This window comes from Canis lupus, chromosome 10, assembly GCF_011100685.1.
Source record: "Canis lupus familiaris isolate Mischka breed German Shepherd chromosome 10, alternate assembly UU_Cfam_GSD_1.0, whole genome shotgun sequence".
In the NCBI taxonomy this organism is placed as follows: Eukaryota; Metazoa; Chordata; class Mammalia; order Carnivora; family Canidae; genus Canis; species Canis lupus.
Genome location: NC_049231.1, coordinates 62,581,221 through 62,593,703, shown reverse-complemented (window position 1 = coordinate 62,593,703; position 12,483 = coordinate 62,581,221). Strand labels below are relative to the sequence as shown.

General features: G+C 33.9%; 1 protein-coding gene across 1 annotated transcript in view; it reads left to right on the top strand.

Annotated features, from left to right (window-relative positions):
• The window catches only part of USP34 (ubiquitin specific peptidase 34), a 243,185-nt gene that overhangs the window by 209,006 nt on the left and 21,696 nt on the right, over positions 1-12,483 (top strand). The window contains 7 exon segments of the mRNA XM_038551363.1: positions 573-724; positions 4,203-4,251; positions 4,332-4,436; positions 4,515-4,559; positions 5,301-5,405; positions 6,799-6,946; positions 11,575-12,209. Of these exon segments, the coding sequence (XP_038407291.1) occupies positions 573-724; positions 4,203-4,251; positions 4,332-4,436; positions 4,515-4,559; positions 5,301-5,405; positions 6,799-6,946; positions 11,575-12,209 (1,239 nt within the window).

The following is a 12,483-nucleotide window of genomic DNA, read 5'->3' as shown; positions in this document are numbered from 1 at the left end:
CTTTGGTCAGAATCCTGAGCTAAACTATTAACCATTATATTGTAATGCTTCTCAGAATGTGGACTTCTCCTGTCTAATTCCTGCATAAAAAGCTACCTGTTTAGACTGCTTTTCTTTTGCTTTGTTAAATCATAAAATCATTTCTGTCTCTTGAATTTAAAAGCAATAGAAGTCTTTGGAAGACTTGTTTGGATTATCTGAACACTGCAAATAAGGATACTTTAATTTGTGTAACTTACATTTTTACTGAATAGAAAAACTATCTTATAATGCTCCTATAAAATTTGATCCTGTTTTATCTTCCAAAGGACCTGCCTATAAGAAAAAAAAATATATTGAAAGATGTATACCTCTGTGAGGTGTAAATAGTCATAGTATTGAGAATCATGTTCTTTACAGTTCTGCTTGCTACATCTAAAATTGTCCTGAATGATGTTTAGTCAGCATTAGGCCTTTGATTGGTTGTTCTTCATGATACGTACTCCTACCCTGGGTAGACTGTAAAACAGTCAAGTTATTCTTGCTTCAAGATAATTCAATTTTAATATATTAGTTTTAACATTTTGTTCTAGCCTCAAGTTGAAGTGTTGTCCGAGGAAGAGGGGGAAGAAGAGGAGGAGGAAGAAGATATTCTTTCCCTGGCAGAAGAAAAATACAGGCCGGCTGCCCTGGAAAAAATGATAGCTTTAGTTGCTCTGTTGGTTGAACAGTCTCGCTCAGAAAGGTGAAATGTTTCAACATTCAAAATGGTTAAAGCATGTTTGATTTTACTCCTTTTACCTAATTGTTTTATCACTAATTTTGTTACATAATTCCTTTTCAATAATACCACTATTTATCAACTCTTGTGGCATAAGTATTTCAGTCCTTTGTATGAGATGACTTTGTACCTCTGAGTCATGTTAGAAATATACATTGAAGAAATATACAGTAAAATATTTAGCAAATTATATGTGCATTCATCCTTTAACCTGACAACGCTACTTAGAGAAATCTATTCCCCAAATACAGAAAGATGTGTGTGCATGGATATTTATTGAAGCGTTAAGTTTATAATAGAAAAAGACTAGAAATAACCAAAAAGAGAGGATTACTTGAAAAAAAGCAGGCATCCACTCAATATTCTATTGCTGAAAAGAAGAAATATGGAATATATCTGTACTACATGGAGAGATCTTAAGGGTCAATATTACCAAACAAAAAAAGCAAGGTGGATAAAAGTATGTATGGTGCTTTTTGAGAAAGGGGTGGCTATGGGGTTGCAGAGATTGAGAGCTTGTACACCCAATTTTCATTATTCCTTATTATGGATCTACTGTTTGCAATTTGTGTACTTGCTGGGATTTATTGCAATCCCAAAATCAGTACTCATGGCTCTTTTTACAGTCATGGGTGGACTGCAAATATCCATGTGCAGAGTGGCAGAAAATTTGAATTATCTGATACATACATACCTTCCCAGCCAGTGTCAAACAGGGTGACACTATGACTTCTTGTTTCATTTCTCATATTGTAAACAAATGTCCTTTTCATGGTTTATGCCATGTTTTTCACATTTGTGCTTTTTGTTGGTGACTTCATGTTTAAAACTGCCGCTAAGTATAGTGCGAAGTGCTATCTAGTGTTCCTAAGCTCAAGAAGGCCATAATGTGCCTTAGAGAAAATGCACATTAGGCAAGTTTCATTCAGGTATGAGTTAATAGTATTAATTTTCTGTGATTTCAGTGCTAATGAATGAACAATGTGTATTAAATAAGGTATCTTTAAACAGAAACACACTTAAAACAAGGTAACATATTGATTGGTTGAAGAAAATGTGACCAGAGGTTCACAAGAACCTGACACCCTGTATTTATCTTATGAGCAATGATTCAGTAATCACTAACTTGGTGTTTGCAACATTTTATAGAACATAAGTACTACAAATAACAAGAATTTACTGTATTTTTTTTATGAAGATTAAATCAAAAAATAAAAGAAGTTTCCTGTGGTTGGGGAAGGGAAAAACAGACTGGAAAGGACAGGAATGAAAGCTTGACTTTGAATATACTTTGTTTTTGTTTTTTAGATTTAAATGTAATCATGTAAATGTTTTATATAATGATAAGTAAATTAATAAAATGCAATCCCTAAAAATCAAAAGCAGACTGAAATAAATGAATTACATATTGACCTGGTGGCATAGCCTCTGGAGAGGAATTCGTTAAAATGACTTTAGAACACATTAATTTAACTGTAAATTCCTAGTTGTACATGAAGACATAAAGAATTGTAAAATTATCCTAAACTGTTCTACTAAGTATATTGTTCATAGTGTAATTGTAATTATTATCCTGAAACTAGCATATATCATAGAATAAAGCAAATAAGTAACTGTTAATGTCATTAGAAACCCAAGATTTTCAGCAAAAGACAGAAGGAATACAAATATAAAACTAGGTTTTTTATGTAAGTTCTTTAAATTTGAATTTGGAAATAACAGAATCTATGGTGTATTTTGTCTTAAGCAAACAAAAAATGTTTTATATACTTCCGTTTTCTGAAAAGGCTTAGAAATGCTGCCCAAATGAGAATGAGTGAGTGCTACTGGCATCTAAATTGTAATCCCTAGATATCATTTGCTGTGCAAGAAAATCAAAGTTCCTTGAAAAAATGGGCAATTCCAGGTTATGGTCAACGAAGGAATGGGAAGCGTAGAATGTTTTGTCATTTTGGAAAGGAGAGCTATCAAAGACTACTAAGATTGTGTTAAGAGGACTCAAGAACCCATTATGGATATTCCTGCTGGTCAAAGATTGGACAACTTGAACATCAGTAATAGAATAACTACAAGAGGACTAAAATGCATCACAGATGTTTAAATCAATGGTTGGTAATGGTACCTAAAAACAAATGAAACTACTTACTGGTAACCTTTGGAGTATATTAGGAAATCAAAACATAATTTTGGAAACATACTAATAAAGGAATGATACGAAGCATTCGTCTTACAAGCAAGAATTTACCTCATAGAAACCAAATGATAAATGAGAGGAAGCTCGCCATCTTGGAGGTGTTTGAGCTAATGAATAAGCAAATAATGCTGAAATTAGACAATCTGTATTTTGCACCCCAAATGAAGTAATGGATCTAGGAGATGATCATCAATGACTGACAATATTACAAAAAGACAGCCTTTCATTGTGTGCCTCCTGATGAAAGTCAATATCACCACCTATAAAGCATGCTTAAGATCAAACCTAGATATGATCAAGTGTCTAGATCTAAACTACCAGTTTACAGTAAATACAGGGACAAAGGAACAGGTTAAAGCAACACCACAAGGATATGATCAGCAAAATGGAAATGTGGGAAATTCTTCAGGACCACCTACCTACCTACTCTCTTCAGCTCATAAATTGCGAGATAAAAACAAAATTGGAGGGGAAACCAGTAGTCTGTAAGATATTTAAAAGACATTTCAACCACTTGCAGCAGAGGACTTTATTTGCAACAGAGTCAACAATTTATTTAAAAAAGTTTTAGAAACTTGAGGTAATCATACACTGGATATTGTATGGTAGTAAGGAATTGTGGATTTATTTAAAGTGTGTGAAATGGTAGTGTGGTTATGTTTTTTTTTATTTTATCTGTTAGAAATAAATAGATTTTTGGATTAAATGATAGAATACCTGGAGTTGCTTCAGAATAGTCCGTATTGAGTGAGTGGGAGGTACAAATGAAACAAAACTAGTCATGAATTAGCAATTTGAAGCTGAGTAATGGGATACTTCCATTATCTTATTATTTTTTTATGTATCTGAAATTTTCTATAGTAAAGAAATAGCAGAAATGGTAAACTGGTAACAAACTCTTTAGTATTTCTTAAAAGTTCATTTTGTTTTGAAGGGTCTCATGTCAAAAAATAAAAAAAGAACAACTCAGACCCATCCTAGTGTTTATAGTACACAAATATATAGAGTTAATTAAATGGGAAATAAATAGGTTTGGGCTTCTATATATCAATTCTGGAATCTTGAAAAGTTATCTAAAAGATGTCTGTCTAGCAAGTAAGTTTAGCCAGCAGAATGTTCAAAAATCATTTTGTGTTAGTGGCTTGGTACATTGTAATTGAATTGACAGTTTTGATGCATGTCATGATACAAATAGCTACAGTAGCACAGAGGGAAGAAAAACTTATTTCCACTAATGTTTCCTTTCAGGCATTTGACATTATCACAGACTGACATGGCAGCATTAACAGGAGGAAAGGTAATACTTTATATATTAGAGGATTTGATCACCCCACAAATAATAACGATTCTTAAATGAACAACTTTTACTTTTAACAGGGATTCCCCTTCTTGTTTCAACATATTCGCGATGGCATCAATATAAGACAAACTTGTAATCTGATTTTCAGCCTCTGTCGATACAATAATCGGCTAGCAGAACATGTAAGTGCTAAGAAACAGTCTTAAAGCTTTTTGGTAGTTTTTAAAAGAATGTTCTGAAATCCCCCTTTTTTGTTTTAGATCGTGTCTATGCTTTTCACATCAATAGCAAAGTTGACTCCTGAGGTATGTACACATTAGTTAATTCATGTTTTTAATTCATGTTTTTAAACCTTTCTAATTGTTGCTGGAAAAAAAATACCAAAGTATCTCCCATAACAAAGCTTATTTTTCATTATATAATCTGAATAAGCTGAGTTACTCCTTTATATTTTACTATCTTAAATGTAATTTTCCCAGTTAAATATAAATTTACGTATAAGTTCAACATATTGGCATGCCACATAGAAACTAAACTTTAAAATTGTTTGATTTGAAGCATGTATCATAATTGTAGTCAAGAAAAACGTAGACTGACCAGATAAAAAAAAAAAAAGACATAGATAATAATACAGTATTAAACAAAAGTAGTTTTGTAAAATGGTAATGTTTTAGCCACATTAATGACACTTTATCAAATGATGTAATTTACACCTTAGAAATAAAGGGATGCCACAAGAAACATTTAACCTGAATTATTCTATAAATAAGGTTGTCTCATTAATAAAAGTTTTGAGTGGTTTTTTCCAAGTTGATATCCAGAAAAATACATGTTTTCTATTATATGTGATGCCCATGCAAATTGACTTTGTATCCCACGTTGATCCTGCTGCTTTATGATAGTTCAAGTTTACATGCAGGAGTACTGAGATCTGCTAACCTAACATAGATTTAAATATGATGTGTAGAAAAGTTCCATGTGTTTCTTTTCTCCTGAAACAGATGGGTTCAAGTACATGTAAATACACAGTTATGTATGTTTTACAGGCAGCCAATCCTTTCTTTAAATTGTTGACTATGCTCATGGAGTTTGCTGGTGGACCTCCAGGAATGCCTCCCTTTGCATCTTACATTCTACAGAGGATATGGGAGGTAAGTCTTGGAATAGAGGTTTCAGTATTTCTTTTTCTTAGAAATTTATTTTTCTAATAAAGTTATTACCAGCTTAAGTACCATCTTACTTGGGTAATCCAAATGGTTTTAGAAGGTCACAAGTCAGGGAAGAAGACATGCTGCTAGTCAGGAGACTTAGGGGAGAAAAGGAGTTCTTGTTTCCCACAAATTTAAAGACTGTTGTATGTAGAGTCATAAAAATAGTCTTCAGCCAGTTTAGCGTTTTCATTCCCTTCCCTCAAAAAAAATTCTGTAAGGTGATAGAATCTTAGAAATAAAAGCCACATGTTTACTGTAGTTAACAGAAATGATACAGGAAGTACCAGCCATGTCCTTTCCTTCAGAATAACTGCTGAGATCGCAGAATTTCTCTTGAATGGTGGGAAAACCTACTTTTTAGACCAAGGGGTCAGCAAACTTTTTCTCTAACTGATCAGTTAGTAAACATTTTAAGTTTTGTGGGCTCTGTGATATCTTTTGCAACCGTTCAGCTGCTATTTTAGTTAATGTAAAATCATCTAGACAGTACATAAATGAGTGGGTATGGAACTGTCCCAAAAGCCAAATCTACATTCTTAAGATTTCTTTATCCAATGGGAAAAAATCTCCCTAGTAATGCAGTTACTACTTTTCATTCTCATGTGCAATAGTAGATTGGACACACAATAAGAAAAATAAAGATGAGAAACTACAGAATTAGAAGCACTTTTAAGTCAGTTTATAAATTGAATGAGTTCTAAAAATCATTGGGTCCCTGACTGCTTCTATGTTAGAGTCCTTGGCTATTTTATTTTTATTTTATAAACTGATGACAGATTTTTCTGAATATTTCCTATGGATAAATGTAGCTTTAAAAATGGAGAGGTGCACCTGGGCGGACCAGTCTGTTAAGCATCCAACTCTTGATTTTGGCTCAGGTCATGATTTCAGGGTCGTGAGACTGAGCCCCATGTTGGGCTCTGTGCTGGGCATGGAGCCTGCTTTAGATTCTCTCTCTCCTGGTCCCTGTACCCCTCTCCCCACCTTAAAAAAATTAATTTAAAAAGAAGAAAAACTGGTGAAACTTAGACACTAGTTTTCAAAAAACTACCTTGACTTTAAGTGATTAATGGCATATACCAAAAGCAAGTAAAAAAGTAACTCCTCTGGGACCCCTGAGTGGCTCAGTGGTTGAGTGTCTGCCTTTGGCTCAGGTCGTGGTCCTGGGGTCAAGTTCTGCATCGGGCTCTCACGAGGAGCCTACTTCTCCCTCTGCCTATGTCTCTACCTCTCTCCCTGTGTCTCTCATGAATAAATAAATAAAATCTTTAAAAAAGAAAGAAAAACTCCTCAATTAGTGGATTATACTCTGTTCTTGTCATTTTATTTTTAGGTAATTGAATACAATCCTTCTCAGTGTTTGGATTGGTTGGCAGTACAGACACCCCGAAATAAACTGGCACACAGCTGGGTCCTACAGAATATGGAAAACTGGGTCGAGCGGTTTCTTTTGGCTCACAATTATCCTAGAGTCAGGACTTGTAAGTTAAATATTCAGAACTTAAACCATTTGTTGTTCCAAGTTTTGCTCTTTTGTTTTGTTTTTAAGGCAATTATAGTAATGCCCATTGTATATTACAAAGACTTTTGGAGATACTGATTTAAAGGCCAAAGTTACATTATTAGTATTTGGAAATGGCAATGTTTTGCAAATATCCAGTGTTTTTTGGTGTTTCAAGGATAGGAAACTGTCCTGTCTTGGTTGATATCACCACCACCACCATTTTTGTTTCCTTGCTTGATAGATTACAAAGCATGATAAGCATTAATTGAAGAGGAACATAATAAAAAGGTATTGAAAATATTGAGAGAAAATATTCAATGAAATCATGGGAGTTAAATGATAAACACCTTTACAGAGGCTAGAAGAGAATAAACATCTTGGAAGACAGATGGACAAATGCGAAAAGTAGATATTTCACAGACTAGAAAATTGCTTGTTAAATAATATATTTTCTTTTGGTAATATTAAAAAATCAAAGCTGATTTTTAAAATGCATTTAATTATTAAATTTAATCATTAAAATCATACTTCCTAACCATCTGCTGAAAGGGCCTAGAATGAGTGATACTGCAATAGCAACTTGCACATGGAATGCCCCTAGATGTAGGTTTCTAAAGACCATTCTCCAATAAAACAAATAATAGCTCTTTGAAGAAATGGCTGATTCTAGGTCTGGGGCAGGTAATATACAAGATGAGCCTGGAGCATCTAGTAGGACCAGAAAGTAAAGAAATACTCAAAAAACAAAATGATAGGAGTATGTCGGACGGACACAGAACCAACCTGAAAGAACGCCCAATGGCTAAAGCTAGAACAACTTGAGTAGAAAAATTAACATAGTGCTGGATTATACCCCCAAGTATAAAATAAATACCTATGAATCCACGCTGATAAAGGATCAAATAAATAAATGGAGAAAAGACAAATCTCCTATACAAAAAAATTCTGAATGTATATATGTCCATCCTCCCTCCAAGGAGGTGGAGCTTAACCTCCCAACCCCTTAAGTGTGAGTTTAGTGACTTGCTTTCAAGGAGTAGGGAATGGGGAATGGGTTATGTAACTTTTTTTTTTTCCCAAATTTTAGTTAATATACAGTGCAGTGTTGTTTCAGGAAGATTGAATGATTTATCACTTAAAACACCCAGTGCTCATTATATCAAGTGCCCTCGGTGTCCATCCCCCACCCAATCCCCTCCATCACCCCGCAGTTTGTTCTCTCTTTAAGAGTTTCTTGTGGTTTGTGGGTAGCATAACTAGAAGTGAAATTTGACAAACATTAACTCAGCCAGGTGATTATGGTTAATATCATCACTGATGAGTGTTGATAGAATGTACCCTTGATGTGATATGATATAAACTTTGTCTGGTCTTCATTACAAAAAAACATCATTTGAGGGATGCCTGGGTGGCTCAGTGGTTGAGCACCTCCCTTCAGCCCAGGGCGTGATCTTGGGGTCCCGGGATTGAGTCCTACATCAGGCTCTCCCTCTGCCTGTATCTGTGTCTCTCGTGAATAAATAAATAAAATCTTTAAAAAATAAAAAATAAAATAAAATAAATAAAATAAATAAAATAAAATAAAATAAAATAAAATAAAATCTTTAAACTGTCAAGGTTTTCCAAAATCAGGGAGAGCCTGAGAAACTGTCACAGCCAAGAGGAGCTTACAGAGACATGATTAAATGTAATATATCCTAGATGGGATCCCGGAGCCAAAATAAAAGAACATTAAGGGAAAACTAATAAAATCTAAAGTATGGAATTTAGTTAAAAGTAATGTGCCAGTGTTGGTTCCTTAGTTACAACAAATATACTATAGTAACAAGAGATGTTAATAGTAAGAGAAAAGTCAGGAGAGAATATGGTAACTATGTCTCTTCTGCCTGTCCTAAAATAAGAAGTTTGTTTGGGAAACATACCTTGTACTGATTGGGTACGCATGGATTGGCATTGGTACTCATCGGCTTGTTTTTCCTGCCAGTTTATGTAACCCTATAGTGACGGGTCATTTATAAATGCTGACACCTATGCTGATTGGCATTTATGTTCTGACTTCTGACCATAAGACAATAAAAAATATATCCTGAACCCAAAAAAAGTTTTTTTTAGCTATTAAACCGTAATTTTCATGTACTGAGGAAGTGGCCTCCTCATACATGGCAGTTGAAGTTGTGAGTAATATTACTCTATGAGAGGCAGTTTAGCTATTTGTACCAAGATCTTCAAAATGCTTTGCCCTTTATAAATTCAGTAATATCATTTCAAGGATTCCAGTGTTGTAAATAAGTCATTCAATATATGGGTGCTTAAATAGCCTTATTTATTATGTTTATGAAAAATTAAAAACTAGATGTTCAGTTGGGAAATAATTACAGTCAATCATTTAAAAATTATAAGACTATAATAGTAATATGAATAAGTCCTTTTGCTATAAATTGAAAAAAAGCCCAGATATTTGAATGAAATCAATATAACAATAAGAATTATAGTAACATGTATAAAAGAAAAACTACTGAGAAGTATATTAAATCCTACAAAATTCTAAGGAATGCTTCAGAATGTTTAAAAAAAGTGGAGACATAAGTTTATGTCTTAAAATAGTTGAAGAATTGTCATATAGAAATGGAGATCGACTTATTCTAAGTTCTCTACAGTATAGAACTAAATGAAGGGACTCTTTAGTCATAGCAAGGCAGTGTTTAGCGTGATAGCCTATTCTTCCATATTGACCTTCCTGGAATTTATTTCTCCTAAGAAGACCTTATTTTTTATTTAGAAGCAGATAGCTCCTAAATAAATAGATGGTTTGGTATATAATAAAACTAAATGTTCATTGTAGAATTTAAGTGGGTCTTTGGTAGAGTATTTTGAACCTTGAGTTGTGTTTGAAAATGTTTCTTAAGATTTGGGGGTAAAAGTATGTAACCAAGTAAGTTTTTTCTAATCACAAATTACTTTTCTCAATAGCAACTTACACAGTGATTGATCAAGATGACCCCTACATGCCAAGTTTTAATATTGGAAACCTATACCAAATTGAGCCTAACCAGGGCGATATTAATAGGTGAAAAAATACGTAGAAATGTAATATTGTGCACAAAATTGTGCATAAGGTTTAATTTGAAATCTGTAAAATAGGTTATAATTAATTTTAGAAACCCTAACTTTATTTGCTTTGACAGAACACTGGAAATTATCAAGTTATAGGTAAAATAATGGGAGACAAAATTATAGGTATATTGAAGAGTTAAAAACTCTAAGGAATTGGAAGCCATGAAGAGGCTCTCTGGTGATTGTTTTTAGGAACATTAGCTCATGAATCTGACTACCGGGGTTTGAATTCCAGCTCTGCCATGAGATGTGTAACATGGGTGTAGTCTGACTGTTTTAAGTCTGATTGAAAGTGAGGATAATAGAATTAGTGCCTGCTACATAAAGTTATGGTATTAAATAGCATAAACATTTGATAAATGTTAGCAGTTCTTGTTGTTGGACCACCATCATCATTATTGTCTCCCAGGGCTAAATCTGAGTTTCACCTCTATCTGTGTGACCTTGGTCTTTGCTTCTCCAAGATTTAGATTTTCCAGTGTAACATTACCTACCTCCAGAATGATTGTGAGGATTAAATGAAGTAATATTTTTAAAGTACCTAGCTCAGTGCTTTGCATACACAGTAACTGTTTTTATGGATGAACTCAACTAATGAGTCATTTATTTCTCAGAATTGTATGCTTAATAACATTTTTCAGGTATGTTGAAGAAGGGATGCTTGATTTGTGTTCAGAGTCAGCCTAGAAGCTTCTAGTTACGGAATGAATAAGTCATGGGGATAAAGCATATAGCATAGGGAATATCAGCAATGGTACTGTAATAGTGTTGTGTGGTGACACTGTGGTGAGCACAGCATGACATATAGAGAAGTTGAATCATTCTGTTGTACACCTGAGACTAATACAACATTGTGTGTCAACTGTACTCATGAAGAAAAAATCTTAAAAATACAAATTTAGCCTAGGAGACTTGTAAAGATTTTCCAGTTAATGTTCTATAATTGGCGCATATATATATATATAAAATCTTCACCTTACAATGCACTTTAAAGTAGATTTCATTCTGTCTTTATAACTTTATATTTTACTGCTAATCTGTAAATTATTACAAAATAACTTACCCTTATTTTGTAAAGAAGAAAACATGCTAACAAAATTGAATGATTTGACCATGTTCAGACAGTCTTAGCTAGGTCTTCTGACTCTAAATGCTGTGTTCTTTTCAGGTTAAACCATATTATTTCCTGAGAAGAAATGCAATGATAAAATAAATGGAAAATTCTACATCTCGGGAAAGCTTCTATTAGTGCAATTATTGTTGCCACTTAAAAAATAACAATGACAGAATGGAAGATGTTTGTTTTCATCATTCCTTAGAAAGTTTCTTTGGGGCCAGTGGTAGAGCAGAAAGATATTAAGAAATGTTCATGTCCCTTAATTTTTATTCATTTTATTTTTTAAAGAGAAGAGTGGCTTTGTGTTTAATGACTGCTCTTCAGTCTGTTTTATATCTTATAAGGATCTGACAGTTTTGTTTTACATTTTATAGCTGCAGCTTATCTTCTGGTGTCCCTTATACCAAGCAATTCATTCCGCCAGATGTTCCGGTCAACAAGGTCTTTGCACATCCCAACCCGTGACCTTCCACTCAGTCCAGACACAACAGTAGTCCTACATCAGGTCTACAACGTGCTCCTTGGTTTGCTCTCAAGAGCCAAACTTTATGTTGATGCTGCTGTTCATGGCACTACAAAGCTAGTGCCCTATTTTAGCTTTATGACTTACTGTTTAATTTCCAAAACTGAGAAGCTGATGTTTTCCACATATTTCATGGATTTGTGGAACCTTTTCCAGCCTAAACTTTCTGAGCCAGCAATAGCTACAAATCACAATAAACAGGCTTTGCTTTCATTTTGGTACAATGTGTGTGCTGACTGTCCAGAGAATATCCGCCTTATTGTTCAGAACCCAGTGGTAACCAAGAACATTGCCTTCAATTACATCCTTGCTGACCATGATGATCAGGATGTGGTGCTTTTTAACCGTGGGATGCTGCCCGCCTACTACGGCATTCTGAGGCTCTGCTGTGAACAGTCTCCTGCATTCACAAGACAACTCGCTTCTCACCAGAACATCCAATGGGCCTTTAAGAATCTTACACCACATGCCAGCCAGTACCCTGGAGTGAGTAAAATTGATAATTATATCTGTATCTTCAAGTTGATTGGAAATAACCTATTTTTCCCCATTGTGGGAAGTGGTAACAAAATATGGAGGTATGGTCTACAGTCTTTATTAAGGACTTAATGTGTTTGTTTTCTTGAATATATGTATATAATGCTATATTACTATAAAATTTTTAAGTAATATGGATAATTTTTCTTAGGTTGATGTTGAAATTCTATCTCTAATTGAACTTAGCTCTTATCATTTGTTTTTTTTTGTAAATGTGTCTTTT